This window comes from Panthera leo, chromosome F3 (assembly GCF_018350215.1).
Source record: "Panthera leo isolate Ple1 chromosome F3, P.leo_Ple1_pat1.1, whole genome shotgun sequence".
Lineage (NCBI taxonomy): Eukaryota > Metazoa > Chordata > Mammalia > Carnivora > Felidae > Panthera > Panthera leo.
In genome coordinates, this window is record NC_056696.1 from 39,106,613 (window position 1) to 39,121,837 (window position 15,225).

The following is a 15,225-nucleotide window of genomic DNA, read 5'->3' on the forward strand; positions in this document are numbered from 1 at the left end:
TAGATTGGACCACCTACCCAAGATTATTTCCCTAGCCAGCTCCTTTCTCAAGACCGGATCTCCCCGCCCACTTGGAGAAGGGCAAGGGCTATACCCAAGGCGGGATGCGCCCGGACCCCTGGGTTGGGGCAACAGCCGCCAAAGAAAATGAAGCCAAAACGTTCTAGATTAGCCTTTTTCCAGAGAGATGCGGATACCGATAATCCAGGCCAAACTCTCCAAAAACCTCACCTTTACTTCAGGACAAGGGTGGGATGTTGTTTGGAGGAGGGGCTGGAGGAACCTGGATTGCCTGGATAATTGCTTCACCTTATATTTTCCTCCTCAGTAAAGATGGGGCCATGGTATATTAAGATACTCCCATAGTGATTGTGAGTCAATCCCCATTTGCGGGTTACCCCAAACACACAAGTCTTTCCAGGGGTAGAATGTCTCAACTGATAGCAGTTTTTCCTCCTGCTCCAGGGCTGTGGTAGATGATGTCTTAAGTAGTAATTTACACTCGTAGCAGAAAGGGATCTTTTTTTTTTTTTTTTTTAATGAGGCAGGAACTTCTCACCTATTTAAGTTTTTTTTTTTTTTAATTTTTTTTAACATTTATTTATTTTTGAGATAGAGAGCATGAACGGGGGAGGGTCAGAGAGAGAGAGGGAGACACAGAATCTGAAACAGGCTCCAGGCTCTGAGCTGTCGGCACAGAGCCCGACGCGGGGCTTGAACTCACATACCGCGAGATCGTGACCTGAGCCGAAGTCGGACGCCCAACCACTGAGCCACCCAGGCGCCCCATAAGTTTGTTTTTTCAAAGTTCCGGCCAATAAGGTGCTCCCCGGTAACTTGTGTGTCTATACTGAAATTTAACCCTTCTTATCTTAAAACAAAGCGCTCCGGACGCCGGCGGGGGGGCAGGAGACCAGAGGCGGGGGCGAATAGCCCAGCCTCCAGAGCTCTGGAGCGGAACTCTGGAATCCTTTGCGAAACTTAATTTTCGGAGAAAGGCAAAAGTGGCTTCTGATGGGCTTGTTGAGTGGGAGGGGCGGAAAAGTTAGGCAGAGCCCGAGTTTTCAGTAGGCTGATAAACTTGCTTCTCTTTCCCCTCGGGCTATCCCGGCCACTTGGTGGAGACCTCCCGAAAAATATCTCGGCTGCTTCTGAGGCTGAAAAGCAGACACGTGCTACAAAAAAAAGTAATGATTCTGGTTCCTTAAAAACACCAAAAAGTAGAAATGGAGGAGACATCAGAAATTGTTTCCAAGAATGCAGATTTGAAAGTTTCGTGCGAGATTCGGTAGGTCATGCGAGGCTTCTCCCACCTAGGCGCGCGGGAGGGGTGGGTCTTCCACTTGGAAGAGCCCAGGAAAGTTGAACCAGTTCTAAAAAATCATGACATTTTCACTCCCTTTGCGGCCTGCAAGCGTTAAGCGCGCAGGGCTGGCATACAATTCTCAGGTCAGGTCAAGGGCAGGCTGTTCCCGGCGCGCTCTCTGAAATGCAGCGCGGAACAGCGCACAAGTGGAGGCGGGGGAGGAGAGCGAGGCAGTTACATCCTCGCGGGTGGGGAGTGCGAGACCTCCTCAGCTACAGCCCGCCGGGTGAATGGGGCGCACGGCCCCGTAACGCTGAGCCTGGATAAAATATGCCAGGACTGCGCTCCTCGGGCTCATCAAGGCTGCGCGGGAGCCTCCCCGAGCCATCATCCTTTGTAATTGCAACCGTCAATCAACGCTTTAAGACAAAGTCAGAACCGGGAAGGACGAGCCCTGGAGACCAGTCTCGTCGGAAAGAAGGTGGAGGCGTGGGGGAAGTGAGGGGAAAGGGGAGAGAAGTTTGTCAGAAGTTGGCAAAGGAATGGAGGGGAGACATTGTGAATCCGCACCGTAGCTAAAGCCGGAACTGTCTCCCCCGGTCTCCCGGCCTCTGGTCTGTGGTCTCCGCCACCACTTGTTTCCCGCCAGACGGGGTGGATTCTTGAGTGTGCATCCACTGAGGCAGGGGGGCAGTAGGTTAGATGTTCCTGGCGGAGGATGGGATGCGTCTGCCCGCCTGCGGGCGTTTTAGCATTCCAAGTCGATCGATGTGTCTGTCGGTCAGTCCAGACCACCACCAGCATCAACGTTTAGACCACACAGGCCCTGTTGCCCTACTCCCATCACAACTGCCTCCCCTTCCCGCGTCCACTTGGCTCTCCTTCCTCACTGCTGCCTCTGCAACCTAGAACCATCTTCAGGTAACCGATCCGAGGCACCGTGGGCGGCCCGGGCTCCTCCTCTACCAGCTATCCTTCCGAGAGGGTGTTCTGGGAGACGCCCAGGCCGATCCCAGGTCACAGGGCAAGCGGGTCCGGGGCTCCAGTGTGGGCCCCTGCCCAGCGGAATTGAAGGGTCAAGGGACCAGATCGTTCGGAACCAGGGAACTTAGGGGGTTTGGAAAGGATGCGCTTGCAGGGCGGAAATGAGAGTGATGTGGGAAGCCTGGTGCCGCCGCCCCACCCTCTGCGTCTGCCCCAGGGCTGGGGACTCTGCCGCTCCCCTAAAGCCCTTAGGAAGCGACCCGGGAAAAGGTGAGTGTGACCTCGGGTCTCTGACATGAACCAATTCCAGTGGAAGATTTCCCCCTTGTCCACCGCCGGCAGGGGTTTCGACGTCCCGGATGGGGATCTGGATATGGTTGACCCTAGGGAACTCTTCTCTTCCTGGAGCAGGAGGCCTGGGACGCCGAAGTTTTCTCTCTGCTTGAGACCTGCTATTTAGGTGCCCCTTCCGTTGGGGGGCGGGGGGGAAGCCGTGAGCCTGGACAAGAACTTCAAAGCAAGGCGAAGCACCTTGGATCTTTCTTCTGTGATACAACTGCGGATTTTTTTTTAAGGGTGGTTTTTTGAAACCTTGTCTGCAGCCCCTGTTTCCCCACCATTGCCCCCTCTGATTTTGGGAGGAGAGAAATGAATGCCAACTGCTCCTTTGTCACCATCATTCCTGGTTTGGGGTGTGAGGCAAGGGCAGACTGGCCTGGACTGAAAAGGCGCTAGGGTGGTCTAGGCAAGCCCCTTCTGGGGCTGAAGCTGGGTTATGAATGTGATCACAAAGTTTTCCTTGGCTAGGTCAAGGCTCTCCCTCAAGTGCAGGCAAGCACTTTTGCCATGCTACAAATATATGGTCCTGTCAGACCCCCTTTCTACTTCTTTCAAACTCTCCCAACCTCTTCCTCCAGCTCTACCAATCAGAGGACCTTCCCTCACCCTGGAAGCTCCCTCTGAGGACCAAGAGTCTGGAGTCCCCCCAAAGCTGCCAGCCTGGTATTTGCAAAGTGCTACATAAGTGCCCCCATGAGCTCTTTGATTATAGTGAGAGGAGGCTCTTCCTAGATTAAGACTTTGGAATAAACTGATTTTCCAAGTTCATCCGAATCCACAAAGCACTGCAAGAACTGAGTTGAGCCCTGAGACAACTCCTTTCCTTTTCTGAACTGTGTGTATGTGTGTGTATATATTCTATATATAATATATATATACTTAAGCCACAAAACTTATTTAATTTACAATGATATTTAAAAACAACTAGTAATATTGAAAATGAATTGACAGTGTTAGTTGATGCTACCCTGGAAATCTGATCATCTTAAGGGTCACTCATTTTGGCAACTACATCCCACTGCCCTTTACAAACTAGTGGCTGGTCCCCCTCCCCCCAAGTTTAAACATTTTTATGAAATTTGGTGCTACAAAACTGAGATTTAAATAAGCTAGATTCTGAATATACATTGAAGAAGAACAAAATGACCAAAAAAAAAAAAAAAAAAAAAGAATTAGAGAGCCAACAGTACCTGAATTACCAGGCGTGGGTGGGTGATGAACAACCCGCTTCATATAAAAGTGTAGATTAATCGTGGGGATGATTGGAGTGTTATTCAATTCATCAAATACTGGCCTGGGCAGTTTGAGTGTGTGATCTCGATGCCATTCAAATAGAATAAATTCAGATCTTTTGAGATTCAAATTCACCCCCTTGCGGGAGGACTCTGATAATTACCCAGTCTCACAGCAGACACTGAATATGAGGCATTTCATATGCAGTCACGAGGCTGGAAAAAATGTTTTTTCATCTTGTTGGGATGAGATCTGAAAACTTTGAAGATGTGGCTGGGCTGGTGGCCGAAGAGCTTACATAACAGATGGTTCTTTAAAACTTTATTAAAGTGCTGGGCCTCTGGGCCTCATGTGGATTGTCCTACCAGAGACACCAGAATGAAAAAGGAAAGCCTAGTCCGATCGTTGCTTTCTGCTTGGAAACACAGTGCCCTAAAATTTAGGAAGTCTGCCGCCAATGTAATCTTAGTCTGGAGGGGGTGGGGTGTTTATAAATGAGTGAAGGACCCGGTAAAGAGCGGGGGAAACAGGGATAGCTGTTCCTCCATTGCCGGCGAGTGGGCGAACTCTCGGCGAGATGGGTCTCCTCGGTGAGCCGGGACGCTCGGCCACCGCAGGACTCCTGGGGCCCATGGTGGGGCCTTTTCGGACTGAATACCGATGGGCAATGAAGCCGGGAGACCCTTGAGAGCAGGCCAGCTCTTCTGAGAAGAGCGATCAACTGAATTCAACATCTCTTTTCTCCTTTAAGTTGTTTAAATGGGTGTTTAACTCCCCCTCCAGCCCCCGACCCGATATTCGCGCGGGGACACACACGCACACTCACACACTCCCGCGTCCCTTCTGGTTTCCCCTCAGCTCGCAGAAATAAATCGCCGCCCTAGCCTCCCGTCCTTCGCCGCTGCGCTCAGACAGAGGTCGCTTCCCACTAGCTGTAAGACCCGGCAGCATTCACATCCCCCGCCCCAGGTCAGGGTGGGGTGGGAGGGGGTTAAGGCGGGGTGGTGAGGTTGGGGCAGGCGAGGGGACTGGAGCTCGCGCCTCATCCTCATTGGCTGGCTGCTGGTGTCCGACCGAGTCCGGAACCCGCGTCCCCATTCACTGTCATCACCCCTCATCCCAGCCTTCCCCTTACCCCCGTCCTACTTACCTCCCCTCTCCTCCTCATCTTCCCCCTTTCCTTCCCAGCACCGTCACCCTCGGGGCTGGAAGGGCTGCTCTCGGACACGCGAGAGGAGTAAACGAGGCAGGAGAGGGGGGTTGTAACTTCACAACTCCACACTTGTGATAGCGAGAGGGAAGCAGAGACAGGGGAAGGGGCGGAGAGGAGGGGAGAGAGAAGTGAGGGGGGAGAGAGAGAGAGAGAGAGAGAGAGAGAGACCCCTGCCGATCTTGAGCCAGAGGGCGGGTGGAGGGAGGGGTAGAAGTCGCCGGAGCCGTCCGGGAGCAGCGGCAGCGGCACCGCCGCGGCGGCAGCAGCAGCTCGGCGGCCGCCTCCGCTGCCCGCCCCGAGCTCGGCCGCGCACGGATCCGCGCCCCGGGCAGCTGCGCCCTCGCCGCCGCCGCCGCCGCCGCTGCCGCCCTAGCCGAGCCAAAGCCAGGCGCGCGGACGCAGGCTTCGCCGCGTCTCGTAGCCCGCCATCTCCTCCCAGCAGCTTGGGGTCGGCTCCGGAGTTGCGAGACTGGACGGGGCTCAGGGGTCCTGACCCGCGGCCCCGGAGGAGGCGGAGGCACGCTCCTGCGAGCGGGTGGGTGAGCCAGCACCCCAGCCGCCCCTCCCTCCTTTCCGCCGGAGTTGAATCTGTGCTGCCCGTGTCCAGGTGCTGGGCTTCCGGACGGACGCGGACCCCCTCTCCCCGCCCGCGGCCGCCTTGTCATGCTGCCCAAAGTGGAGACGGAAGCCCTGGGACTGGCTCGATCGCATGGGGAACAGGGGCAGATGCCGGAAAACATGCAAGGTAAGGAGGCGCTGCGCGGCGCTCGGGTTCCCGCGGCCACACCGCCCCCGGGCTCGCCCTGAGGGCTTCAGCCGCCCACCCCTCGCGGGCGCCGGAGCAGCCCTGCGGGGCGCTCGTCGCTGCCGGGCTGTGGGGCCGCGCGCGGGCGGCAGGCCCCCTCCCGAGGGGCAGGCATAAAAGTTTATGGCTCTTGAACAATGCGGGGCGGAGGTTTTCCAAGCAATGCCTAATTGGCCGCTTCTAATTAAGAAAAGAGAGGTTTCAAGCTCTATGGCAACCCGAGGGGGGCAGCTTCAGGCTAAAGATACTTCAGAATAATAAGATCATTCTAAGAAATGAAATGCCTCACTGGAAACCGGAGCGGGTTCTCGGTCATTGGAATCGGTGGGAACTTTAATCAATGCTCGTGTGTGGAGGAAGAACACCCTGCTTAGCAAAGTCAGCTACAAAGAGAGGAGGCTCCGGGAAAGCTGGTCTTAGCGGCGTTAGAATGCATGTTGGGCACCCCCAAAAGCCCAGGGGGACACTGCGAACTGGCTCTAATTTGGACAACTTCAGAACCGCAGACAGAACTGAAGAAATCCCAAATTATCCCACCCCCATCCTCTGCGCGGGTATTGCCGAGTTAGTTGAGGGAACGGGGCACCGGTTTAGCTTAATGCCTCTTCTACAGTCCCAGAGCTGGGAATGTGGAAGCCCGGCTTGTTTTCTTACCTCTTGATTGCTAACAACAAAAAAAGCAAACCCTGCTGGCTATATTTTCGCCGCATTCCAAATAGCGACTCTAGATGTGGTTGTATTAAGCCCTTCAGAAGTTTATCGCAGTTGCCCTGGGCCGGGGAGGGAACAATGCTAGGAAAAGTCACCGGTGCTCTTCCATCCTCGCCCCTTCCCGCGCGCAGGATGTGCGGGCAGGCGGGCCTGTGATCCCGGAACGCTTCCTGCCATCCCCTTGAGCGAACTTGAAAGCGCCGGGGAAGTGTTGGGAGCACAGTTGGAGCAGAGTTTGGGGTTGGTGCACGCCGCGGTGCGGGATCGGCGGCGCGCCTGCCGCGCTCGGGCCCAGGGCCCCTGACGTCTCCCGCCGGGACTGGGGAAAGCGGGTGGCGGCTACGCGTGCGTTGTGCCTGTGGGTCGGTTACCTCTCGGTGATGCTGGGGTCTCTCCAAGCCTCCAGGAAGGGCTGTGGACGTCCCCTGGGGGCTGCGGCCCCTGAGACTAACTTGAGGGTTGGGTGCTGGAGGAACCCGGTTGGCCCAAAGAGGCATTGGCGCTCGTACCTGGGAGTCCCGCGAAGTCGGGGCGTGGGGGACGCGGCGCCGTGACCGGGATCCCGGAACCCTCCGCCTCTAGCTGCGGAGAGGGAGTGCCCTTTGGGCGCCCGTGAGGCCACCGCGATCTTAGGTCCAAAAGGAAAGTTTCTGCCCCTCGTTCAGGCGCGCGCGTTTCTGAAAGACTAGGGAAAAGACGCTCAGGGAAACGCTGGATCAAGAAGTAGGGGAGGCAAGAATAAGGGTTTAGGGGGCGGGGGAGATGCGAGGGAAATGCCACTGTAGTATTCCTTTTAAAGTTCGGGAGGGGCGTTCTTGACACGACCTACTGTCCCAAAGCAGAAAGTTAGACTTCCATTGTGCCCAGGTCTCAGCAGAAGCCGCCGGCCGCTCGCTCAGCTCTGGGTTCGAAAACATCGTGGGAAGGGTCAGGTCACGACTTCCTCTATGCCACTCGGCCTGCACCTCGCGGGAAGTCCCTGGGGATGGGGACCCCTTTCCCTTGCTTGCTCTGGGCTCAGCCGGGGACGCGCCCTGGTCCTACCAGAAAGACTCGCCACTAGGTTTCGGGACAGCTTACTGTGGAGGGATTTATCCGCGTGCCTCTCTTCGGCCCTAGCTTTCCAAGGCCCCACGGCCCTCTCTACTTTCTAAAGACAGGGACTTCTTTGCCCCAACGGATTCCGTTCTCCGAAAGCCTACTTGGGTACGGCACCTGGGACACTCTGAAAGATGCCCGGGTCCCGCACAGCAGCGATTGGCTACCCACAAGGCCTCTGTCTTTGTCCAAGAGGGTCCCCATTCCCAGCCCTGGTCTTTTGGCGTTGGATCCCCGAGGTGGGCACCGAATCCTCCTGCAAACGGTTGCCTCGCTGTGCCTCTTAGGTGCGAAATTAGAGTTTACTTTTTTGGGAGAAGGGGAGGTAGAGAAGAACACACTTGGTGAAGTACAGTTTTTCCCGTCCCGAAAACACGCCGCAGGACAATAGTTACGAGTTGTGGAAGAGATGGGGCTATAAACAAACTTAAACCCTCAGTTTCCCCAACCCCCAGCTTCCCAAAGCCCGAGCGCGGACCTCTTAGGGTTGGCGCCACTAGGAGGACTGCGCTTAGCGTCTCTACTTCTACTTCACGGAGCTCAAGGAGCCTGCTTCTACGCGAACATCTTTTCCCGGGACCCCACCCCCACCCCCAAACTCTGGCTAACTCACTCCGGTTTAAGCCCCAGGCCAGGGCTCTGTGTCTCGGGAAGAGACGTCTCAACTCAGCTGCTCGGTCCTCGGCCCTCAGCCTCGAAGTGGTGCCAGTGACCTCACCTCCCCACGGCCCTTTCCGGAGGCCTGCAGAATCCGTAAAGAAACAAAAAACAAAACAAAACAAAAAAACCCACTGTATTTTAAAAAGATAAAAAGGAAAAGAACGAGTCCTTGGCGAAGAGGGCACATTATCGTGATGGAGTGGCCGGGAACTTTGGGGATGCAGTGGGAGCTATTTCTCTTTCCTTTTTGGTAAACAAATCAGAGGAAACTTTTGTCCGGCCGTCGGTTCCCCCATCTCCCTCCCCCCCACCCCGCCCCGCCCCCTGCAAACGCCACTGATTAACTTAAACTCGAATCTGCATTTGTGCGCCCGTGTGTCGCCGAGCAAGAGTTGGGCAAGGGGCGAAAAGGACAGCGCGCCCCGGGGTTTCACAGGAAGGTGCCCGGGAGGGGTACAGCTGGTGGCTGGGCTGCGCGGACCTGCCCCTTAGCACCGATACCCGCCGCGTCGCCCTCCGAGACCTGCCCCTGAGTGAGTCTCAGGAAGGGACTAGATCAGGTATCATCTGGGGTCTCCTGGCCACTGTCCTTCCTGTGCATAGTTTATCCATCTTTTAGCTGCGATGACGCCTTCGCAGGGGCTAAGTCCGGCGGAAGGCGGTTACTCGATCCCCGCAGTGAGCCGCTTGTAGCCGCGGCCTGATTTCTGTTTAACTTTAACCGGGCAATCTCAAGGTGTTTATATTTTGCAATGATTATCGGAAACATGTGAAGTTTTATCGCAGGACTTTAATACTTGGGGACGAAACCAAACCCTCCTGTGTATCTTTTCTTTTCTTTCTTTTTTTCCCCCCTCCCATCCGGGCGTCCTCCCTCTTTTCCTTCTTTATTTTAACAGGACGTTTTCGAATGTGAAGAGACTAAAGTATCCAGAACAGGAGCCCTGTCGATAAGTAACTCAATGTTTCAATTAGTCTAACAGATTCGAACGTAGGGAGCCGCAGGCTGTTAAAAGTGGGGGCTGCTGCTGGAAAGCTGTTTCTGGGGCTTCAGGTTCTCGGTCAAGTGTTTGCAAATCGGCAGTTGCTATCCTGATAAGCGCTGGGTACTTGCAGCAAACTTACTCCAAGAGTGCGAGAATGCGAGAGCTTGCTTCTCTTCCTTAGGCAAAGGTGACATTTTGGATCTTAACTTTAGAAGGTTGAAAACAAGTTCTAAATGGTTACTTTCTGCAATTCATGTTTCTTTTCTGATTTGCTGTTTTGCAGTTATGACCTCTGGGTTCAACAGCGGTCAGTTTAAAATTCTTAACAAAAGAAGTTGGAAATCTTTTTAAGTTAAAAAAATAGGAAGTGCATGCTCGTTGAGTCCTAAAGATGTTTTGCTTTCATTGTATACAACTATTTTTTAAGTATAGCAAGATAAAATATCATATATATAATATATATATATATTATATATATGATATTTTACCTGTGATATTTGCCCACTGATCACCAAAATGCTTTTCACTGCAGGATTAAAACCTACATAGTAAATTAATTAGATATGTATACACATTTCTTTTTCTTGTTTCAGTGTCTCAGTTTAAAATGGTGAATTACTCTTATGATGAAGATCTTGAAGAACTCTGTCCGGTGTGTGGAGACAAAGTATCTGGATACCATTATGGGCTCCTCACCTGTGAAAGCTGCAAGGTTTGCCTCCACTTTGCTACCTGATAAATATAATGTTTAAATCCAAAAAAAACCATTGGATTACTTTTTAAAGCTAAATGGAGGCTGTCTTCTATAGACTCAATTAAAAATGAGAGAAAGAGTTAGTCCTAGGGAGATGATTCTTTGAAATATGTGTTTGATTTAATTCCAAAGGCAAAAAAAATTTATGCTGTTTAGAAAACTTTGCCCGTCTCATGGCTTTAAAATATTTTATTGTAGTAAAGTGATGTATCTGTAGAAAGACTTCTAACAGTCCTAAATATTGATTTTGCTTGACTTATATATATTTAAAGCATCGTTGTTCTTGAGAGGGAACATGACAAAGTATTTCCCAAATATATTTTAACTTCAGAGTATTCTATGCTGCAAGTCTAAAACATTTTTTTATCCACAGATAAAAGTCTAAATTCTCAACTGCATGATTTCATCCTGATTTATTCCAAAAACAATTTTGAAGATTTTTTAAAAGATTTATATCATAAAGGATAAGAAAGCACATCTCAGTTTATAGTATAATGGCATTCATAAATAAGTCATATGACCTATTTAAATGCAAGAAGTTTTAATGTCTAAAATGTACTAAATTTTTCCTATTACTATCAACCATACATCAAGAATTTCTCCCAGACCTTTTTGATGTAGTCCCAGTCCATTTGATACTATTTGCTGTTTCTCAACATTTTTTAAAGTAGAAAGCTTAGTACAAATACTTAAACCACTGCCAGGAAAATCCCTTCATTCTCTCTAACAAAGTAAGATTGTTCCACTTTATAGCTAGTAAGATAAACATAAAGAGTATACCATCCTAGTAAAGCTGTTATTATATTATAAAGCTACAAAATTTGTTTTGATGAATTCTTTTGGGTGAAATAGAAGAAAAGCACACTGTGCTAAAATTCAGCTCTCTGCTATACATTTTTTCTTTTCCATCAGTTTCACTTTTTTTTTTATTACACAGTTCCCCAACTTGAATGTATTTCAATGGAATTATGAACATTTTCCCATTTTACTGTTTAAATCCTCTTGCTCTCGACAGTCTAGTGCTGACATTTGTAAAAAAAAAAAAAAAAAAAAAAAATCTGGGGTGTTTTGCTGTTCAGTTTTTCCAATGGTATTTTATAATAATTTGCCACTAAAATCTATCAGGCTGCTTACAAACGGTGCAGAGCTCCATGAGTACCTTATCTGGAATATGAGGTTAATAAGAAAACAGATTTTTTTTGAAATTACTGGTCAATGTGGAATGTATTTTTCTCCGTCTGTCGAGATTAAATGGTGTATATCCAAATCTCCCCAAGATTTGATGTTATTCTAGGAATATAACTTTAGTGCCAGAAAAATCTCCACTTTGGCCCAGCACCATTTTGGAGGGTTGATCTTGTTAAAATGTAGAACAAACCACAGAACCACGGAAAGGCTCATTGGTTCAATGAAAAGATTTATTGGTGATTTCCTTAAAATGAAACAATGGACGAGACGGGTGTTAGATTTATACTGTGCCTCACTATTTTCTCTGTCTTATAGGGGTTTTTTAAGCGAACAGTCCAAAATAATAAAAGGTACACATGTATAGAAAACCAGAACTGCCAAATTGATAAAACACAGAGAAAGCGTTGTCCTTACTGTCGATTTCAAAAATGTCTAAGTGTTGGAATGAAGCTAGAAGGTAAGTTTCTTCTAAAGACTACTATTGCCTGTTAAAACTCTCCAAGGACATAAGATTTAAAGTAACATTGTACTTATAATATGGTAACATTACTCTCCTAGTCTTCTAACACCATGGACAATAATGTAAGATCTTTTTATGTTTTATCAGCAGAACAGTCCAAGTCTCATTTAAATACTGGTGAAATCTACCAGGAAAAAATTTCAGTCTTGGAGTCCCCCCGCCCCCCCTTTTCTTTTCATTTTTAGTTTGGGGAGCAGATGCACCTGACACTAAAGAGGCCAGGTGAGATGAAAACAGGACTGTGATTGAAATGAGAACAAATTTTAAAATTTGCAAAAATTAAAAAAAATGTATTGTCAGTTTTCAAGTCAGGATAACTTAGTAAAAGCCTGATTTTAATCTTTTAAATTGTTTAATTGTCATAATTGTTACTATTAACTTCGTGACTCCTGAGCAGGAGTCAAAGCTAATTTAACTGTGAAATGGAGTTGCTCATAGAGAGTGCAAGTTTTGATGGTGTAGGAAAACACGTTCCTTTTTCTTTTTTCTTTTTTGTAAGATAACGATCAAGTCTGCAAAATGAAGGTGGAGAGTAGGAAACGTGAAAAATGATGAACTGTTAAATCAGTAGCATTGGTTTGACAGGAACAAGAAAGAGAGTGGTTCCCCAAAAGCCATGTTAAACTATGTCGAAAGAGTAGAACCTGGTACTTACAATGCACAGATTGGCAGGGAGTAAAGTTAATGTGTGACCACTGTAAATAATTTGGTGCATGGACTCTCATGGTGTGTTGCTGTTTTTCAGCCTCCAGCCTACTGACTGTCCACAGATTAACTACAGTGCAAAGAAAGTAATAATAAGGCATGCCGGTCACTGTTCAGTGCCAGATACAAGAATGCATTTTATTTGATCAGGGAGGCACAGGCTACTTTTGTTTGGAGTTTTTCTGTTATGTGGCACTCACACTTGATAGAAATATTCAAAAGATTTCAAATACATCTTCTGAATCGCTAACAGATTCCTTCCCAATAGAAGTAGCCACTTTGGTTATCATGAGAACTGTTAACTCTGTATTGTTTTTAAGAAGAGATTGGGAAAGAGATCGAGAAAGAAATGCTCATTCATTTCTTTATTACCAATCACGTTATTATTTTCCAGACAGCAAAATACTGTGGGAGATGTTTACTCTAGTATGAGACTCAAAAGATAAAATGTCAAAAATCAAATGTTGTGATTTCATATGATATCATTTGATTTCTTCTTTTTTTAATGAAAGGAAAAAGTTGCATTTCTTTACCTTAAAAAGTGTGCTTTATTAACTGTAAGTCACTTGTGGGGCTGAGGTCTACTTCTTTAACAGTGATGTGAAATAGTTGAATATTCAATAAATTATCACCCAGATGAAAAACTCTCTGTTATCTTGTGCAATATTCTGGATACCTTGCATTCACAATAAATTTTTAATGCCATACTAATCCTAAGATAAAAAGCTCAAAAACTTAACCTCCAGCAATTTCAACATGTCAGAAGCTGTCAGAGGTCGCTGGTTTCTGTCTAATTGCCATTGGCCACTATGGGCTTGGAGAGAACTGCTAACTCACTTATTAGACGTGGTCCCAGACTCCACACAGCACTGTGATGGTGGACTGTCTTGACAGCTTCTGAAATGAATTTGCTTTAATTATGTCCAGTTCTGCCTAAATTAAAAACAATAACTGGTGGTTATCTGATGTGTGCTCATCAAGTCCAGGTGAAAATGATTTTCCAGGAAGAGCATGTACCCAATCCTTTTGCAGCAAATTAGTCAAAATGGCTTTGAGGGAGGAAGATATTCTAAGGGAAAACATTCACAATTTAATCCAGAAATGGGTTATTTGATTTTTTAGTTTTTCCTCTTAGCAGTTTGGGTTTCTGTAAAGAGAATTCTGACACAACAGGCACAATACTCTTTCTTAGCAATCTGAAGGATCCCCTGTGTGTAGCAAAACTTATGAAATCTTTTCAGTCCACCAAAGCGTTAATAGTAATGGGTTCCCAGGTATCCAAAATATTTTTTTTGATGACAAACACTTAGAGGAGAGAATTCATAAATAAGGAAGACACGGTTTTGGGGGGGAACCTTTGAGAGGTATGGTGTGAAACAACCACACACATAACACTTCTGGACAATTTTCAACATTTCTAGATATCTGGAGATCCAGAGAATGATAATAATTTCCATCTTATTTATACCCTTACTCCTTTTTTTTTTTTTTTATTTCCCTACAGCGGTAAGGGCTGACCGAATGCGCGGGGGAAGGAATAAATTTGGGCCAATGTACAAGAGAGACAGGGCCCTAAAGCAACAGAAAAAAGCCCTCATCCGAGCCAATGGACTTAAGCTAGAAGCCATGTCTCAGGTGATCCAAGCAATGCCCTCTGAGCTCACCATCTCTTCTGCAATTCAGAACATCCATTCTGCCTCCAAAGGCCTACCTCTGAACCACGCTGCCTTGCCTCCCACAGACTATGACAGAAGTCCCTTTGTAACCTCCCCCATTAGCATGACAATGCCACCTCATGGCAGCCTGCAAGGTTACCAAACATACAGTCACTTTCCTAGCCGGGCCATCAAGTCTGAGTATCCAGACCCCTACACCAGCTCACCGGAGTCGATCATGGGCTATTCCTATATGGATAGTTACCAGACAAGCTCCCCGGCAAGCATCCCACATCTGATACTGGAACTTCTGAAGTGTGAGCCAGATGAGCCTCAAGTCCAGGCCAAAATCATGGCCTATTTGCAGCAAGAGCAAGCTAATCGAAGCAAGCATGAAAAGCTGAGCACGTTTGGGCTTATGTGCAAAATGGCTGATCAAACCCTCTTCTCCATTGTTGAGTGGGCCAGGAGTAGTATCTTCTTCAGAGAACTTAAGGTATGTCATCAGCTATTACAGCTTACAGCCCTTTCAAGAGAGACCTAACTCTGTTCCTAATTAATATATTCGTGGTGCTGAACATACTTTTTCCTTACTTTTCTTCTTTGTATGATTTACAGAGTAGAAGAATCTTATGACCTTGATTTCAGGACTATCACAGCTTAAGTTTATGGGGCTTTTATTCTATGTAGCTCTTAGTCTAGGGGGATGGCATTTCATGTAAACTATAGGAAATTTTTTTTTTTTCCCTGAATAGTAGAATGTCTTTATTCCCTCTAACTCAGATGGTTTATGGCTATAAAATTTAAGACAACGTGAACCAGTACCTAGTGAACTTCTTAAAAATTATCAAGTAAAAAAAGCTGTAGTATATTGGTGCCAATTTAAAAGAAAAAAATACCAAAATTTAGTTGTGTTTAGACCCTAAAGAGTGAAAATGATACCACCAGTTAGTAGTGTAAAATGGGTTTTTACTACCTGTTTACCTTGACATTAGGTGGGTAAAGCCTTTGTTTTCTGAGCAGATTCCAATAGGATGTTTACTGTCATTGGATGGGGATTGGGCAAAT

The 15,225-nt window shown here is 47.9% G+C and overlaps 1 protein-coding gene across 3 annotated transcripts in view; it reads left to right on the forward strand.

Annotated features, from left to right (window-relative positions):
- Positions 1-5,623: 5,623 nt before the first annotated feature.
- Positions 5,624-15,225, forward strand: part of NR5A2 (nuclear receptor subfamily 5 group A member 2) — a 125,297-nt gene continuing 115,695 nt past the window's right edge. The window contains exons 1-4 of one of the 3 annotated variants that reach the window (XM_042925702.1): positions 5,624-5,820; positions 9,929-10,047; positions 11,593-11,734; positions 14,007-14,653. In XM_042925702.1, the coding sequence (XP_042781636.1) occupies positions 5,739-5,820; positions 9,929-10,047; positions 11,593-11,734; positions 14,007-14,653 (990 nt within the window). In that variant the 5' untranslated portion in view covers positions 5,624-5,738. Of the gene's footprint in view, positions 5,821-8,786; positions 8,910-9,928; positions 10,048-11,592; positions 11,735-14,006; positions 14,654-15,225 lie in introns of those variants that run through there. The other 2 variants (XM_042925701.1, XM_042925704.1) reach the window with 2 other exon arrangements.